Genomic DNA, 19,434 nt, shown 5'->3' on the forward strand with positions numbered 1-19,434 from the left:
GTGGTAAATATGTAAACAGTCTAGATGGGATATTACGTAAATATGTGAACAACTTACATGGTGTGCATGGCCATGTTAACAGTAAATGTATAGGAAGGATATAATGCTTGGGGTTTTTTTCAATCTCGTTTTGTACTCCAACTGAAGTTTCTATTATATATAACATTGTTAAGGAGACATGGGACTTAGGAGAAATATACTTCACAATAGCAGAATTTGTCAATGCCGGGTTCAGGTTAGATATTTTGTAAAACCAAAGTTTTGCTTTTGATAACTTGTGAAAATAAAGTGTTGGATCAGGTTTGGTTACTTGTGAACACAAAACAATTTGTTCACATGAGTAACTGTTTTAGGAATAGAAGGTGAAGCACAAACAAACGCTTTGTGTTTAAACAAAGCGGAAGTCGTACAGAGTCCCACATATTTGCGTGTCAATGTATTTCTCTATTGCCTTTGACGTCACGAGGGAAACTTGTTTTTTTACAGTATACAGTGCATTGTATGTTATTTCAGCTTCGTTGGTATGTTGCCTTATACACTACTATACAAATCCATATTAACATAAATATTAACACACAGAGAGCGAGAACATATTCACTGCATGAAGCATCGTGTGACATGACACTGCCATCAGCATGTAAAGCCGGATAGTGGTTAAGTTGTAATAGATAGAATGGCTGTAATTGTCAACAGGAAGGACGAGTTTTAATGGGAGTAATGTCATGTTGAACCGTCAACAACATAACTACCAGCAGGTGCTCGCTGTATTAGGTACAATAGCACTAACGCACTGTCAATCACTTGTTTATTCAGAGTGATGAGTTACTTCCGTAAATGATAAAAGGGCAATCATGGCCCGGTGACCTGGTTAACACATGTCATCGCATCCCAATTGCGTAGATCGGCCATGATGTCGATCACTGGACTGTCTGGAACACGCAAGCACGCATGCAGGAACAATGGCCGTGTCACTCCTCGATTATGTCTGCCGGTGGCAAGACAAATTAACAATCTTTCTAAAGTAAATTTTCACACTGTCTGTTGATCAGCGCATAGTATTTAGCAATACGTACATGCTGTACATCCACGACCGCGTTTGGTCTTCCTTAGCACCTGTCATCCGGCGATGCCATTTCGCGTCGTGTCATCTCATATGATGCAGCTGATTGGATCTGAGGTAAATTTCCTAACAGTTTAAACAGGCGACACCTGTGGTAGCTCATGTACATTGTGTCCTTCTACACAGCAGTCGCAAATCAAACTGCATTTTCCGGTGGGGGCGGTTACGTATCCTTGTGGTTGAAGCGTTCGCTCGTCACGCCGATGACCCAGGTTTGATTCCCCACATGGGTACAATGTGTGAAGCGTTTACTGATGTCCTCCGCCTTGATGTGGCGGGAATATTGGTAAAAGCGGGATAAAACCATACTCACATACTAACCCTTTTCCAGACCCATTGATCACTTGATGGTCTGGTTTGTTTACAGTTGTGATGGTTGAGTGATTTCATCTGAGCAGATGGTTTGTATGTTATAAAATTAGAGCAAGTTAAGCTCCACAACACTTCGGAGGACGGAGATTCATTACACAAGATTACATCAGTTGATAAAAAGACACGTTAGACTAACAGTAAGATATATGAATGGAAACATTTTTTATTACAATCAGTATCGACGCTTAGGTGTAAACGTCTTCAGGCAAATGGTATGGTTGAAAGACATCTACAAAAGCCTACATTTTTACAAGTGTTTAATTTGGAGTATGGTGCTGCTACAATAGATATGAGAAACCTGTTAAAATATAAAGTCTGTGTTATAGAATACAACTGGTCACGAGGACGTGCACTCTCAAAATGTTCATTATTGTCATATCATCATTGATTGACTCTGATGTACGTCCCATTTTTTTTAAATTTTATAATAAAAAGTGAAGTTCCATTATTTTTATAAGTATATATAGCTGGTTTTTTATCACATTCATAACAGTGGTCTTCATAATGATCCTTGAGTCATCAGTGAATCCTGTTAAACATCTTGAAGGTAGTCACCTGATAATTCTGTTCCTCAGTATTTTGATCATTTATAGAACTGAAACTCTGGCCAAAATGGAACACACATCACAAACTTAAATTCTCGATTTCATAACTAGTTTGTATCTCCCGGGAGTATTAACAGCCCCGGTACTCTGTGGCTCAAAGTCGTGATGTGTCCCCGGGGCGAGTGATAAGGAGAATGCTCTCAAGATTCCAGCAAGAAAGAGGTGAATCTCGGGTTTGGCGACAGTCTCGCCGAGACAGACTCTCCTTCCGGCAGAGAACGGAAGCCAGCTATCTGGTTTGGGGCCCATCTTCCCATCTGAGTCAAGAAAGCGTTCAGGTTTGAACGCATTGACGTCCTCCCATTGGTCAGGGTCAAAGTGCAAAGCGTCGTGGTTGATTATTACCATTGTTCCTTTGGGAAGATCATATCCACCTGAAAAGTATCAGCATGGTAACCAATGCATTCATCTATCCACATTTATTGATGATGGCATCTCGACTGACATTGACGTATCCGTAAGAAAATACTGATTTGCAATTATCATCGTTGTCATCAAAGGAAACACTAAATCATCATACTCGACATTCATAGACAGGTGAAACATTTACCCTAAAACAGTGCCAATACCACTGTTAAGTGAAAGGCTTTATCCATAAGTTTATAACTTTGTGGAACGTATTGTAATACCTACCAACTGTGGTATCGCACAGTGTGGAGTGAGCAACGCCAATGGGAACGACTGTCCTTAACCTCATCACCTCATGTATCACTGCATCAGTGTATTGTAGTTTCTCTCTGTCCGACACGTGGACATTCAGATCAGGACCTGCAACCACAGCAAATACCAGTGTCCAGGAGTCATGGACATGGTCATACGAGTTACCCACAGTGCATGAAGATCTTATGTGGCTTTATTAAGGCAGGTATCACGCAAAGTTGTGCATCCCATTTTCACAGAAACCATGACAACGGCGAGTAAATAGTCGCTGAAAATAGTGTTTTTTGCAATATTCAGCGGTGTCATCTTGCGGAAATATTAGCTAATGGTAACCATGTCAACAGAAACCCGTAAACGTATATTCTGCAGCTCAAATAACTGTGCTATATGAGGATTTTTGTCTGTGGAGAGATCTGTGTCAGTCCCTCCGACCCGTAATTAGTCGCCGTAATCTGATTGGTTAAATCTATGTAACCGTCTCGCTATTGATTGGACCGTCATAGGTAGCTAAAAGGTTACCTGATGCGACCTTCTACTGGGATTTGTTAGACTCAGCGGTGGAATGTAACGAATAACACTGAGACTAAGTTTACTTAGACAGTTGTTCACCCAATAACGTGATATTAAAGACGTCTAAAGATTGAATACATAACAGGTTAAATGAGATTTAAATATTTCAACTGCCCTTCTTACAACGCACCAATAACAGAGTCCACCTCCTGGTGCACCTTCTTCTGGATGTCTGGATGGAGAGCCAATGTCAGGAGACACCAGTGGAGCGTGTTCCTTGAGGTTTCTGTACCAGCTGAAATGTTAAATAACATCTATGCTATACCATGAATTATAAGTGTAGTTACAAGTGCCCTGTGAAATAGTGACGAGAGTCGTGATTCACTCATTGTTTTTAAGATGGTGATTCAAGACAAGCAATGCCAACTTGGTGAACAATCATTGTCTATCATGACTGTATAGTAAGAGAGAGAGAGAGAGGGTGTGTGTGTGTGTGTGTGTGTCTGTTACAGCTGTAAAGTAAGGTTACATTTCTTGAACCTATGCTTCTCAAGGGAAGTCCAAAATATCATTATCATAACCGACATACATTTATAATTGGGTATGCTAATGAAAATATCGGATTGTGATTTGGCAGTATAATTCCTTCTTAGAGAATGAAATCATTTTTAGCTTCATGAACGATTCATAACAATGTATTTATGAAAATTGAGTAGAAGCTACTCTATCCAGATGCTTCAACAGTCAGGGGTAATCTTCTGGAACAGCATAGGCCTATCCAGCATAGTATAGAACTTTGTGGAAGGTCATAAGGTAGGTGCTACTTGTGCTAATCTCTCGTCACACAAGGACGGACGACTTTAACAAATTCCTGTTTACAATCTCGTTATTCATCCTGGATCATTTGAAAAACGTGAGTTCTACTGGTGCTGGGTTAATAGTACCACTGCCTCACTTGCAGTGACATTTTCCACCGCCTCTTAATTTTGTAACTTCACCCTATTGAGTGTTGCATAGTAATTATTTTTGTAAACCAGAATAAAATCATTAATAGAGGAATTTTGTTTCGTTATTGTTGTTTTTACGCCAACGTCTTTACCGCATAGATTTCTGGGTCTCAAAAAACAACCGTTGACAAGATGTGATTTAACTTCTTTTGAGTAAAATATAATAATCATAAAATAGTACACAATCAGTAATCACTGTCTTCGGATTATTATCAAAATATCTGTTGTTGTGTCACAGAACTGTATTGGAACTATTACTAAACAATGTCTGTGAATGTGTGAAACTCCTTGATAAGTAAGGTGACTCACCGAAAACTAAGTCAAAAATTGTCATGACCATATGTGTGTTTGTAATCTGTGACATGAGGACAGGATCGTCTCCTTCCCCCGCTTCTTGCTGAGCCTGTATCAAGGCATCTGTGAAGTCCCGCATCTCATCTGGAATGGTTTCAACAGTGAATCAGTCTGTAACCATGTCTGTTGTCGAGTAATGGAACTGTCCTAGGAAATTATCATGCACCCCTCAAACTAACCTATTAAGATGACAGTTTTGAAGTTGCTGTTCAATTGATGACGGAACTTGACAAGTACAATACACTTTAGGTATTCAAGAGCAGTTGACATGCTCCAGATGGCCTCGTGTCGTGAGATGCAGGACACGGACAAATCACAAACCGATGACACGAGTGCATCAAATGGTATAGTATCTGATCGGCTAAGGTCAGAGCAATGTCGAGCAAAATCAAATTTGGCATTTGCGTAATCGTTTTACGACCACAACCTCAACCAGTAACACACTGTTTTCGAGTCTTAAAACGTCAAAAAAACAATGCTCAAGACCGGGGACCATGTGGGAACGACATAGTGCAGGTTGCTAAGCAGTCAATGAGACGCAATTGCCATGAAAATGGAGGAGGCACATGAGGTATTGAACGCGCTCTAACACAGATGGCTGGGCCCAGTGAAATCACCGTGAGCCAGATTTATCTAAAAGCATCACACTGTGTTCTATATGGTTATGTATGGGATATAAAGTTTCTTTTTCTAGTATATATGAACAAGTCTTACTTTTCCAGCTTTTTGGTCACAAACATGACTCGCTAAATGTCTTGTTTAGTCCTGTCTACAATGGTAGACAATAGATTACAGTAAATGTGGAACTTTCACTCTCAGATGATACCTACCTTTGTTAAACGTATTTTTGTGGGCAGCAATTTCTTTCCTGATGGCATCTGATATTTTCTTGCTAACTCGAGCAACACGCCTGAATCTAGGAGTTGGGCACAGACGGAGCGGGGGAATAGAATCTTCCAGAAACCCTTCTCCAGCTTCTTTCATAAACTCGTCAAGGGTGACGACATATGCCTTATAGTACTCAGAGTCTAAATCTTCACTAGAATTTAAGCAAAATACAGATGAATGTGGTTTAACTCAGTTTTGACGTCTGATTCAGTTGATAGAGTGACGCGGTTCCAGTTTTCTCACAGCTACCATTTGGTGAAACCCATGATGGACAGGAGAAGACTTTCAACCGGAGTAAAATCTGGGATTTTTAACCAATGATAACAAATTACTGACAATAATACATTCTGTGATAAAACCACACCTGAAACAACTAAATATACCAGTTACCTGATTTTATTGAACAGCATTCCTGTCATCATATTGGAGATCGATAGTGACAGGTAGGGGAAAGGATCAAAGGCTCCTTGTTCCTTTCTCATCAACTTTGTTGTGATGTTGAGCGTCTGGGATACTTTCCGGCTGAGGTTATCTCCCATGAGATAGTGCCTAATATACATTATATATGAAAATACAATAAATTGCCATTTGAGTAATCTATTACCACACATTAACATATTTTGCGGATAATAATTCCCATTCTCTATACATTCACTTAAAAATGGAGTATTCGCAAACAATTCAGGGGTTGTATTACCTCAAAACCTGGTGAATATTAAATTGAATTCACTGTTTAAAGAAAAGTATCATATTTGGCAACTAAGTACAACCCATGCCAGTTTTCCATAAAAAGTGACAATGTACCTGAGCGCTTTGGATGCAATTTTCCTGTGCAACTTCCATCTTGGGCCATACGATGCATTGACTATGTCATTTCCTCCCTCGGTTAATATAAATCCTAAGGATACATAAAGTATGTTAAATGACCATAAACATCCACCCATCCATCCATCCATCCATCCTTCTATCCACCACCCATCCATCTATTCATCCATTCTTCCATCATCCACCAATTCTTGCATCCATCCATCCATCCATCCATCCACCCACTCACCCGCACCACTACAACCAAACCTCCGTATGTATGTATGTGTGTGTGTGTGTGTGTGTGTGTGTGTGTGTGTGTGTGTGTGTGTGTTTTAATAAGCTTATTACATTTTAATTAATAAGTTTATTGCAATGATATTATTGGATTAGGTCTATTTGTAAACAGTGACGTTAATTCAACGGTAATGTTCAGAGTGTCTATCAGGTGAAGTGCTGTATGCCTTGATTAACATTATCTTCGATGGTTTTGTACGGTGCCGTGTTCCCAAACAATGAAAGAAAGCAACAAATTGACATGAAGTTAATATTACGGTTTGGTTGCAAGTGTGTGTGTTGAGACCACAACAAAAGCAAGGAAATTAGCATATATTAACAGCGATTAACATTCGGACTTACAGAGGCACTTTCATCGATTTCGCCGAATACAGAATTATATGGTCTGGTTCGAAGTATGTTTGTGTAACTTTAAGTTCTTACCAACATATGTATCCGGCCTTCCTGCGAAGTCTGCTTGCCTTGTGACAAGAGCTTCCGTTACAACATCGATTCGACTCAGAATAACTGCTTTGAGAGTACCTGAAAAGCGTTATGTTTATTATTATCATTTCTTCTTTTAAGCGAATATGTCGAAGATCCGGAAACCGATCTGATTCACTCCACATCTCTACCTGATATAATATTTTTACTATCCTGAAACAGGCAATCTTACCCAACTGAATCGTCATTACTGGACCGTATATCTTGCTCCATTCACGGAGTTTTCGGAACAGGAGAGTCCCTCGTACCTCTGGAGATAAACAGAATCATCTTAATGTGGTTCTATTTTCACGGATACATGTTTAATTAATTTACATGGACGCATTTACACATTGTATGAACATATTTCATGTTACATGGAAGTAGTTACATGGATGTAATTAGGTCGCAGTCAGATAAATGTTGTAAGACAAATGCAATTACAGAATTCTTTTCAGATTGTAGTTACTATAGGGATAAAGTTGCATAGTTTATTACTTAGATCGTAGTATGAACCTATTTCTAGTGACATGGATGTAGTTAGTTGAACCTCCCTGGCTGTAGTGGTATGCTTGCACTGACATGCCTGTACTTGTATTATGGCTATATTTGCAAGGTTGTATTTACGTTTAAAGATAACAAGCTTATAGGGGGTTGTAGTTTAATCACAGTAGTTCGCAGATTGTAGTTAAACTGTTTTAGTCAGTTCCATTTCGTTGTAAGATGGGTATTCCTTGTGCCCTCTGGGCGAGGGGAACATAAACAAACGTCAAGGGTACATCAACTCATGTGACCCAAGGGACCGGTGAACAACGTAACTATCTTGCCCAACACATAAATGTTAATTTTGAATTGTTCGATGCAAGGATATACAACTTTTTGAAGCCATCGCTGGATTTTGCAGTCGACCAGAAAAACAGATTTATCGTTATCGATCTTTCATAAATTAGCATTCGCAAAACATCGGTAACTTCCGTACATCATATGTGATTCAGAGTTATTCGAGTTCAAGAGTTAATATCACGAAGCACCAAATGAGTTCGGCATCCTCATCCGGGTACAGAGTAATGTTACTTGGGATACATTGACAAAATAATAGAACTTAGCTCAGCCAGTCAGAAACCGACACTTGTGTGTGAGATATATGTCATATATCCATGTCATCGTTGCACCACACTCACGGCGTGACAAGCTGACGCATTAACAAAGACGCTAGCCACCGCCCTATAACTTAATATAACACACACTTTAATTTATGACTGAAACCATCCATTCAATAAATATAAATATTGTTGTTGAATTCACATGGGAAACGAAACAGATGTTAAAATCACTCACGCAAAAGGTTTCCTATAAATGGCCATCCCTTGGGTCCTGGTGGCAAGTTGTATCGTTTCTTGAAGAGATTATAGGCGATCAGTCCAACAACACTCCCGACGACAAGAGCCTGAGTTACCACAGACTCCGGCCATAACTGTGTTAAACACTCAAGCATCTTCTGTTTGAAGAAGTCTCGTCAATTGTGCTTGATTCTGAAACAATGCATATGACTAGGTCATATAAAGTTAAAGCACAAACACAACCCGTGAGGATCCGGGATAGAATAATTCATCTTCAGTGACCCATACTGTACGTAAGAGGCGACAAACGGGATCGGGTGGACAGGCTCGCTGACTTGGTTGACACAGGGCTTCGTAAGCCAACTGCGGATGTAGGTGCTATCCCTTTTGTCCGGTCTACATTCGATTATTTACAGACCGACGCCATATAACTGAAATATTGCTGGGTGCGGCGCAAACATTAACTCATTCACTCATTGTACAAAAACATCAATGTCTCAGTGACAGATATGTAAACACTCAAACGTCGTCAGTCAGTGTCCTTTGCATCTGTGTGTGTGAGTCCTGGTTTATGTAGCCATGCTGATTTCTGGAAAACGTTGCCAATCTGCTGAGTTCAACATACGACCAAATACCTACCTCAGTGTTCACGTACCTGTGGACAGACTGAAAAGGCTTGTAGTGATCTGTCTTTATATGGAAGGTGAATATTGTGAAATACCACGTCTGCTTGCAAGACGTTCTGTTTACTGGCCAGATTGTTCTCGTTCAGGGGCACGTATTTTGATGACCTACATTTGCGATAATATCCTAGTCATGTGATATTTTGTCCACCTGGTCAAGGTAACACAAACAGGTTTAAAGAACTTCTTTGTGTGTTTTGTGTGTGTGTGTGTGTGTGTTTGGCATGTCACCCGTGGACAAACTTTATGAATGAGCGACTTCTTTATTCAGGTGATGCGACGTTTCGACACAGGTCATTCAATCGTTGTCATGGGGATATATGGGCTGTTTGAAAAAGATACAAGAATCTGTATCGTAACATTGGATCACCTGAATAAAGTTCATCCATCAAATTTGCCCTACTCGGTTTTATAGATAAATGAGATAAAATTTCCCCTACATGTATCGGCCGGGTTGAGATCAGAACACTAGGTTTTTGTTTTACTTGCCGTCTAACGCTACACTCAGAAATACTCCAGTAAAATAGCGCAGTCTGTAAATACATCCAAATCCAGAGATTAACAGCATGAGTATCGATCTACGCAAGCGGGATACGATTAGATGACTCAACCAATCAGCGAGCCTTACCACCTGTTCCTGTTTGTTGTCTTTTACGACAAGCATTAGTGGCTGAAGGACGTTTTCAGTCCATCTTCACGGGCAAATGTCTCGGAACAATGTTTGCGGGTTGGGTGTTTGTGTGGGTCAGTTTGGGCGGGGTGTGCTGGGAGTATGCGCAGCGATTCACTCTGCAGAGTTACGGATCTCGGAGGTATCAACAGCATAGTGGCGCCCTCTGATTTCATCAAAGTGCTGGTATTCTACAAACATCTTTCCTCCTACAGCTGCTGTAATGTTCTCACGGGCATTGGATACAAACCCAGACAAGAAGGAGTATTATGTCATCATACATGCCACCATTGTTATGTTTTCACAGCTTCACTGTTCTGTCACGTCGAGTTCAGTAATGCCACTGTCAGGTCATGCAGAGGGGCATTAGAAATCGATTTCACTGAGTGTTCTCATATTGGATTTGAACCAGGATCTTTGACGTGAAAAGCGAACGCGTTTACCACATGACGCCCCCACCTCTCGTCACTTTTCGTGTGCTATTACTTTCTGTTTCCAATATGTAAGGCTATCCGTTTCGGGTACCTTCACTTTGAATCAACAAACAAATGTAGTGCTGTACAATCTTGCACCCTGGTACCACCCGGTGGTACACTTTTAAAGTCCACGACATTTGCTTGGCGTGGGGACCATGCGTCAGTAGACTGTAACCCTGTTCACAACAGGTACACATATGGTGCTGACACGAAACATAAGACCAGTGAAGGTCCGGGTAGAAGAGGCTTTCAGCAACCCGTGCTTGCCAAAAAAATCGACTATGCTTGTCGTAAGAGGCGACTTACGGGATCGGGTGGTCAGCCTCGCTGACTTGACTGACACATGTCATCGGTTCCCAATTGCGCAGATCGATGCTCATGTTGTTGATCACTGGATTGTCTGGTTCAGACTCGATTATTTACAGACCGCCGCCATATGACTGGAATATTGCTGAGTGCGGCATAAAACTCACTCACTCACTCACAAAACATAATCGTGGCCATCCCACCATATAACTTTGTTTTGCACAGTGAATTACGACGGCGCTCGTGATCTTCTTATCACCTGACATGCTAACAAGCCATATTTGGGTTTTCCTTAAAGTAGGCGTGATCGGTGTTAGAATACACCCATAACACCATATATAGTAATACCAGAGTTCACTTAAGCGCTTACATTTCTAACACTGTGTAAGTGGACGATCGAAGGTCATTTCACAGTCATACCATCACGTACTGGTTTGCAGACCAAAGGAACTGCCATGGAACTGTTTGAAGAACAACACTCATCCGCTCCATAGTTTCATGGGAAATATTTGTAAAGATAAGTTATGAAAGGTTTACGACATTTTAGAACAGGAATATATGGTACATTACAATTGGAGGTGGAACTGGTCATGTTAATTTTGGGCTGTCAAATGTTGGAATAGTTCTCACTATTGGTTCTACCCTCACTATTTCTCTGTAACACTGTAACTACACCCGTGTTAATAATGTCATGTGACAATGTAACAACTGACATGTAACTTCTACCCTGAAATATCTACCCGTATCTACCACTCTGTAGCTAACCCCGAGTTAATAACGTCATATGGCAGTGTAACCACTGTCATGTAACTTCTACCCTGAAATATCTACCCGTATCTACCGCTCTGTAGCTACACCCGTGTTACTAATGTCATGTAACAGTGTAGCCACCGCCGTGTAACTTCTACCCTGAAATATCTACCCGTAACTGTCACTCTAGCTGTAACTACACGTTGTAACTAATGTCATGGAACAGGTGACAACGGATTTGGTAGTGAGGCTCGCTGACTTGGTTGACACATTTCATCGTATCCTTGTTGTATACATCGAATGGCCATTGTGTTGATTAATTGGATTATCTGGTCCAAACCTGGTTACTTATTCACTGCGGCCCTGCAACCGTTGTGCTGAGTGTGGTGTTAAACAACAAACAAACAAACTTTTTCTGCGAACCTTTACCTTCAATGTCGTTGTTTTATACCACCCTCAAACTACACAAGACTACATTGCATTTGACTGTAAGTACTGCTAACACCATGTAACTGCCATCCTGTGGTTAATTACATGAAACGCCACCCTGTAACAACGCCCTCCAACTAAACATAGCATGTCTATGTATTTTGTCTCCTGCAAGCTAGGTAATGCGCCTATCTGTTTGTGACACACAAGGTCACTGCTGTATGACTCATTTATCCACTGTTGGATACAACAAGATCACGTCAACTCGCAGGCCATAAAGGGCTGTCGCGACATCTATTATTAGCACTGATGACGTTTGCCAGTACAGTACTAACGGGTACAGGGCACCTGCTTACCTCAATACATGTCCGTTAAGTCGCATCTGAACTTGGGATTTATTGAAGTAGAAAACTGTTGGGGCGTTTATAGTTGCTCAATACTCAAATACTTCAGTCACATTCCAGTGTGGGTCTCCGTGCAGTATAAGTGGGCGAGTATGGTTTTACGCCGCCTTCAGCAATATCACGACAAGAGAAATTGGCTTTACACATTGTTTCCGTGAAATCGAACCCAGGTCTTCGGTGTGACTGGCGGAGGCTTTCCCATTAGGCTGCCCAGTGCGCCGTCGAAAGAAATGAGTACAAGGAGAAAAGTGTACATGTGTACATATGTTTTAACGGATGGAACGTATTTGCTCAAGTATATATTACACTATTTGTGGTCAGGTTGAAGTGAGTGAGTTTAGTTTTACGCCGCACTCAGCAGTACTCCAGCAACATGGCGACGGTCTGTAAATCATCCAGTCAGGACCAGTCGGTCCAGGAATCAACAGCATGAGGATCGATCTACGCAAATGGGATGCAATCACATGTGTCAACCAACACTGCGACGACACTGTTGGGTTCATTATCATGATATTTCACAATGTGATACATCAGGATAACATCAACAATTACACCAACACTACGATGTGTCATGATAACAACATTGACACAATGATATATCATTATAGTGAGAGAGTTCAAATTTAACGTCACATCGACAATATTTCAGCGACAGAGTGACGAGAACATTTAATTGTTATACAAAATTTATATGTTATACGCAACAATTAATGGTCATCATCCGGTGATGTAAATGCATCAGCGGGAAAAGAAAGGAAGGGATAGTAGTTACTAAAAGACACCACAGCGACACTCTCACTGTATGTGTTGTGATCTGAAGAAAATTGTTAGATGTCCTGTTTCCTTAGAAACTGTTGCTATTAATAGCACCGACACTGTGGTATATCATTGTAGCAACACCGACGGTATGATATATCATGATCATGACACCAACACTGTGATATATCATGATAACAACACTGACACTGTGACATATCATGGTAACACCAACACTATGATATATCATAACAACACCAACACTGTGAAACATCATGATAACAACACCGACACTGTGAAACATCATGATAACAACACAGACACTGTGATACATCATGAGAACTACAAAAACACTGTGATACATCATTACAACAGCGACATTGTGATTACAACACTGACACTGTGATATAACGTGATAACAAAACTGACATTCTGATATATCATGATAACGACACCAACATTGTGATGTCATGCCAACGACACCAACACTGTGACACATCATGATAACAATACCGACACTGCGATATATTATGAAAACAACATCGACAATGTTATATATCATGATGCTGACACTGACACTGTGATATATCATGATTACAACAACTATTGTGCAAGATAATGAGCAAGAAAATCATGTGCTATTTCTGCAAATAGTAAAAACTGTATGAAATTGTATGAAAAACAATATACACGTATCACCCTGTGATATCGCATGATAATTACACCGACACTGTATATATCATGATAACGACACCGTGATGCATCAAGACAGCGACATCTAAAGTTAGCCATGACGCGGGTGTGCATAAGAAAATGATAAACTAGTTGATTGTAAATAACAAAAACAATATCCGTCATCCTCTAACGGGAATACTGTAATTACATCGCACTAGACTGCAAACACAACATTCCAGTCCCCATTCTGGACCTATAACCGTCTAGTTGTAAGAACGATAAAGCAGTCGTCAATAAGGGACTACATCGAATCCTTTGTTGACATAAGAGTGAATCCTGGAAACGTTTGGAAACTATAAAATATAAAGTGTATGGAAATAGCATCACTGATGTTAGCAACTGCATATAACATACCTGGACCAACTGCAAAAACGTAGCAATCGAGTGGAGCAGTCCCGTGAGACAGACAAATCTGAACCGACGGGCACACAAACGCTGACGAAGTGACCTCTGTGAGCGATAATGTCAGCAGGGTAAGCAGGACTGAGGCATGTCCTAGATTACATGCGGCCGCATGTAACTTCTACACTGTGAATACAATCTTGTAACAAAGTTCTGTAACTTCTTCTCAGTAACGTCTAACTAGTAACTGCAATAATGTGCCTACAACCGCATAACTCCAACCATGTACCTACAGTCGCGTAACTCCAACCATGTACCTACAACCGCATAACTCCAACCATGTACCCACAACCGCATAACTCCAACCATGTACCTACAACCGCATAACTCCAACCATGTACCCACAACCGCATAACTCCAACCATGTACCTACAACCGCATAACTCCAACCATGTACCTACAACCGCATAACTCCAACCATGTACCCACAACCGCATAACTCCAACCATGTACCTACAACCGCATAACTCCAACCATGTACCTACAACCGCATAACTCCAACCATGTACCTACAACCGCATAACTCCAACCATGTACCCACAACCGCATAACTCCAACCATGTACCTACAACCGCATAACTCCAACCATGTACCTACAACCGCATAACTCCAACCATGTACCTACAGTCGCGTAACTCCAACCATGTACCTACAACCGCATAACTCCAACCATGTACCCACAACCGCATAACTCCAACCATGTACCTACAACCGCATAACTCCAACCATGTACCCACAACCGCATAACTCCAACCATGTACCCACAACCGCATAACTCCAACCATGTACCTACAACCGCATAACTCCAACCATGTACCCACAACCGCATAACTCCAACCATGTACCTACAACCGCATAACTCCAACCATGTACCTACAACCGCATAACTCCAACCATGTACCTACAACCGCATAACTCCAACCATGTACCCACAACCGCATAACTCCAACCATGTACCTACAACCGCATAACTCCAACCATGTACCTACAACCGCATAACTCCAACCATGTACCCACAACCGCATAACTCCAACCATGTACCTACAACCGCATAACTCCAACCATGTACCCACAACCGCATAACTCCAACCATGTACCTACAACCGCATAACTCCAACCATGTACCCACAACCGCATAACTCCAACCATGTACCTACAACCGCATAACTCCAACCATGTACCTACAACCGCATAACTCCAACCATGTACCCACAACCGCATAACTCCAACCATGTACCCACAACCGCATAACTCCAACCATGTACCTACAACCGCATAACTCCAACCATGTACCTACAACCGCATAACTCCAACCATGTACCTACAACCGCATAACTCCAACCATGTACCTACAACCGCATAACTCCAACCATGTACCCACAACCGCATAACTCCAACCATGTACCTACAACCGCATAACTCCAACCATGTACCTACAACCGCATAACTCCAACCATGTACCTACAACCGCATAACTCCAACCATGTACCTACAACCGCATAACTCCAACCATGTACCTACAACCGCATAACTCCAACCATGTACCCACAACCGCATAACTCCAACCATGTACCTACAACCGCATAACTCCAACCATGTACCTACAACCGCATAACTCCAACCATGTACCTACAGTCGCGTAACTCCAACCATGTACCTACAACCGCATAACTCCAACCATGTACCTACAACCGCATAACTCCAACCATGTACCTACAACCGCATAACTCCAACCATGAACCCACAACCGCATAACTCCAACCATGTACCCACAACCGCATAACTCCAACCATGAACCCACAACCGCATAACTCCAACCATGTACCCACAACCGCATAACTCCAACCATGTACCCACAACCGCATAACTCCAACCATGTACCTACAACCGCATAACTCCAACCATGTACCTACAACCGCATAACTCCAACCATGTACCTACAACCGCATAACTCCAACCATGTACCCACAACCGCATAACTCCAACCATGTACCTACAACCGCATAACTCCAACCATGTACCTACAACCGCATAACTCCAACCATGTACCTACACACATATAACTACAAAAATGTAAATAAAACCATAGACCTACATCCATGTACCCACAACCGCATAACTCCAACCATGTACCTACAACCGCATAACTCCAACCATGTACCCACAACCGCATAACTCCAACCATGTACCTACAACCGCATAACTCCAACCATGAACCCACAACCGCATAACTCCAACCATGTACCTACAACCGCATAACTCCAACCATGTACCTACACACATATAACTACAAAAATGTAAATAAAACCATAGACCTACATCCATGTACCCACAACCGCATAACTCCAACCATGAACCCACAACCGCATAACTCCAACCATGTACCTACACACATATAACTACAAAAATGTAAGTAAAACCATAGACCTACAACCATGTACCCACAACTGCATAACTCCAACCATGTACCTACAGCCGCGTAACAACCACCATATGTTACTACGATAGCTACGATCACGTAACTACGATCACGTAACTACGATCACGTAACTACGATCACGTAACTACGATCACGTAACTACGATCACGTAACTCCATCTATGTGACCATGTACCTACAAACATGTACCTACAACGTCCACGTAACTACTACTTATATAACTACATCCTGGTAACTACAGATATGTCGCTACAACCACGTATCTAATCAATTGCATCCTCTTAATAGCGTTCTATAACTGAGTTCCTGTGCAACCTGTGTAAGGTAGCAAATGTGTGCCCAATAACTTGACATTGTAAACACGCCACATACAAGTGGACATGTGCACACTGAGAGATCAGCATTATAAACGTCTTCGGTCGAAGCAGTGGCGCATTATAGCAAGTCTATGACAAACATATCAAGAGAAGTGTTCACTGATTAAACGAGGTCAGGCTGACCCTGGCACAGAGACTCGAGACTCCATGTGTGCTTGTGATCACAGACAGTTTACACATCCTTCATGGCAATGCATGTTTATGTCTTTATTTGTCTCGGGATCAAGCACAGCTCAAGCGACTCCTATAGCAAGGTCGTATTGATCCAGAAACTAGGACCATCTAAAGGTCAAAATGAGGTGCAGTTCTGGCGACCGAATACGATGGGATTTTGTCACAACCAGTAATGATATACCTTTGATTTCATGCAGGCTGCCATCAGTTACCTTGCGTGACTGCCATGCTGGGGCCCTTTTAAGGTGCAACATGTCATGTCAGTTATGGCAACATTTTAACCGAAAGCGAGATGGTTTGATTTAATAACTCAGGTTTGGATTGACCGATTTTGAAAATCACAGATCAGGACCTAAAGTCGTGGACAATAATACATACGCTCAGATTCTGGTAAGGTCAAAGGTCAATTCTAAAAGAAAGGGCATTCGATGAGAAAATATGAGCTGAACTATACAAATCAAAGGTAATTTTCCCAAATTATGTTTTTTTTTCTGATTCAGTTATATCATTTGAAGATCATATATGCTTTTGGTTGGTACTATATGCATGAAAATCTATTACAAGGAAACAAAAGTTGGTATTTTGTATTTATATGTGAAATATTATGTAATGTTTGTTTATCAGCAACAGCTCCATGTTTTACATTGTATCGAGGATACCGATGTGAAATATGTCGAAGATAATGTTGGACCATTATTTAAGTCACACCACAAAACATTAAGCTAATAAATGTATAATTCTATCTGTTCCAGCTATCTTTCGCTGTTGATCTTCGGCATATGCATAGTGTATTCCCAGTCGACAGGTTAGTCAGTGTCAACAATGTAAAGATCACGAGAACATGTTTTAAGGCCACATCCACATGTTGAAGTACAAAACAGTCTGTGTGAATCAGACAATTCGAATCTTGCATCATGCTGTTTTTCCCCTTTGGGTATTGTCTTAGTAAAGTCGCTGCGGCGTAATTCCCCTTCTTGAGATTCACGGGTACTACATTTAAACGTTTTGTCGAAGCATATTTATTGACAAGAGAGTCAAATGTCTTTGTAGCCATCGCCAGATTTTGCAGATGACACAAGAAAAACAGATTCAGGGTTATCTCCCTTTCGTCGATTTCCATTCGCAAGACATCGGTAATTTCCGTGCATCACGCGTGATATAATGGTACACGTGATAAAATAAATAAACCACCACAAAGAACCAAGTGAGTTGCTATTTGCAGTGGGTTGCATTGCAATACACCTCACCTGAACAAGGGGTACATCGAAACTAACAGAAGAGCGCTCAGCCAATCAGACAGCGACATTATTTTATGTGTGAGGTAAGATAATGACTTTATGTGCACATGTATGAAGTCAAAGAATGTCCACGGCACAATTTAGCCTTAACGTATTTGCAACATTATCACAGAAGAATCTTTCACATAGTTCTTTTACGACAGAGACGTATTGCTTTAGATACAAAACAGTGCCTACTTTTATAAAGATATTCTTAAATAATATTCATATAAATATCTTGCTTTACTGTAACGTTCATAAAAATATTTAGGCCTCAGTTAATGAATAAGTGCATATTCAGTCTCATGATAAAGATTGTAGTAGGGCTTGGACAGTTAACCCGGATACCCGGGAAGGGTGGGTAATGATCTAGACACGAGTACCCGTCTCAAAACCAGGCCCCGTTATGCTCATGTGAATAATAGATTAAACGCTGAAATATGTTAAATGTTCTTTCATGAATTAAGGGCTGTGTTATCTTTTAAGATATAGACATAATTTAGAGTCACTTTTTTATTACAATACATGTTTAAGACATTGAACTACTCGAAATTTACTCGAAGACTATAATATTATGTAATGCCAGGAAGTAACATAACGGGTACGCGGGTTGAAAATTTGGACCCGCCCCAGTCCCAGATTGTAGAGGATTCCAAATGCTATCACTTGTAGCACAATGTATATCGCCAATATCAGCTGGTCTCTGCGTAAGTCGTATCTCAAAGGGTAATTGTCAAGTTTCATTTTGCTAGTTAATGCGCGCACACAAGTTGGTATATACGTTGACAGACGCATTAAAATCAGATTTTACACAGGAAACCTCGAAATCGTCTACTGACAGTAGTGGGTGGCCTCGCCTTTATGGATAATATAAGATCATCTGTCGTTCATTTCATTTTCGATTGTCGCATGACTACCTTGTCCTTTAAGCAGAGCGTTAATGAATGGACAGTAGTTTTCGCATCATGGAATTGGCTCACGTGAATCACTATCTTCACCAGCTGATAAATGTCGACAATACAACATCAGCTCTAAAGTATTGACAGACCTCACTTGATGAACACTACCAAGTAGGCTGTAGTCAAATGCATTGTTCCAAAAGATATTAGGTAGCAACCAGCTGTGACAAGCGAGTGT

The 19,434-nt window shown here is 41.0% G+C and overlaps 1 protein-coding gene and 1 long non-coding RNA gene across 4 annotated transcripts; one reads left to right on the top strand and one right to left on the bottom strand.

Annotated features, from left to right (window-relative positions):
• Positions 1–1,626: 1,626 nt before the first annotated feature.
• Positions 1,627–14,308, bottom strand: LOC137296051 (steroid 17-alpha-hydroxylase/17,20 lyase-like). 3 transcript variants are annotated; one of them, XM_067827699.1, is made up of 11 exons: positions 13,983–14,308; positions 8,418–8,611; positions 7,273–7,350; positions 7,041–7,139; positions 6,321–6,414; positions 5,907–6,065; positions 5,459–5,667; positions 4,584–4,712; positions 3,458–3,562; positions 2,731–2,865; positions 1,627–2,471 (listed from the first exon to the last, which is right to left on the bottom strand). In XM_067827699.1, the coding sequence occupies exons 2-11, from the start codon at positions 8,572–8,574 to the stop codon at positions 2,125–2,127; spliced, it is 1,512 nt and encodes a 503-aa protein (XP_067683800.1). In that variant the 5' UTR covers positions 8,575–8,611; positions 13,983–14,308; the 3' UTR covers positions 1,627–2,124. The 3 variants fall into 3 exon arrangements, with proteins under 3 accessions (XP_067683800.1, XP_067683801.1, XP_067683802.1); XM_067827700.1 differs by lacking the exon at positions 13,983–14,308 and adding an exon at positions 9,059–9,231 and having other exon boundaries at positions 1,630–2,471; XM_067827701.1 differs by lacking the exon at positions 13,983–14,308 and adding an exon at positions 9,075–9,237 and having other exon boundaries at positions 1,631–2,471.
• On the top strand, positions 8,727–18,333 carry LOC137296062 (uncharacterized). Its single transcript, XR_010957621.1, has 3 exons — positions 8,727–8,790; positions 17,773–17,825; positions 18,243–18,333. It is a non-coding gene; the product is annotated as an uncharacterized lncRNA (long non-coding RNA).
• The last annotated feature ends 1,101 nt before the right edge of the window (positions 18,334–19,434 follow it).

This window comes from Haliotis asinina, chromosome 9 (assembly GCF_037392515.1).
Source record: "Haliotis asinina isolate JCU_RB_2024 chromosome 9, JCU_Hal_asi_v2, whole genome shotgun sequence".
Taxonomy (NCBI): Eukaryota; Metazoa; Mollusca; class Gastropoda; order Lepetellida; family Haliotidae; genus Haliotis; species Haliotis asinina.

Coding starts and splice junctions, on each gene's coding strand:
- LOC137296051 (XM_067827699.1), bottom strand. CDS start 8,574: ATGCTTGAGTGTTTAACACAGTTATGGCCGGAGTCTGTGGTAACTCAG. Junction 6,066..6,320: donor ATTGCATCCAAAGCGCTCAG/GTACATTGTCAC, acceptor AATGTATATTAG/GCACTATCTCATGGGAGATA. Junction 2,472..2,730: donor ACTGTGCGATACCACAGTTG/GTAGGTATTACA, acceptor GATACTTTTCAG/GTGGATATGATCTTCCCAAA.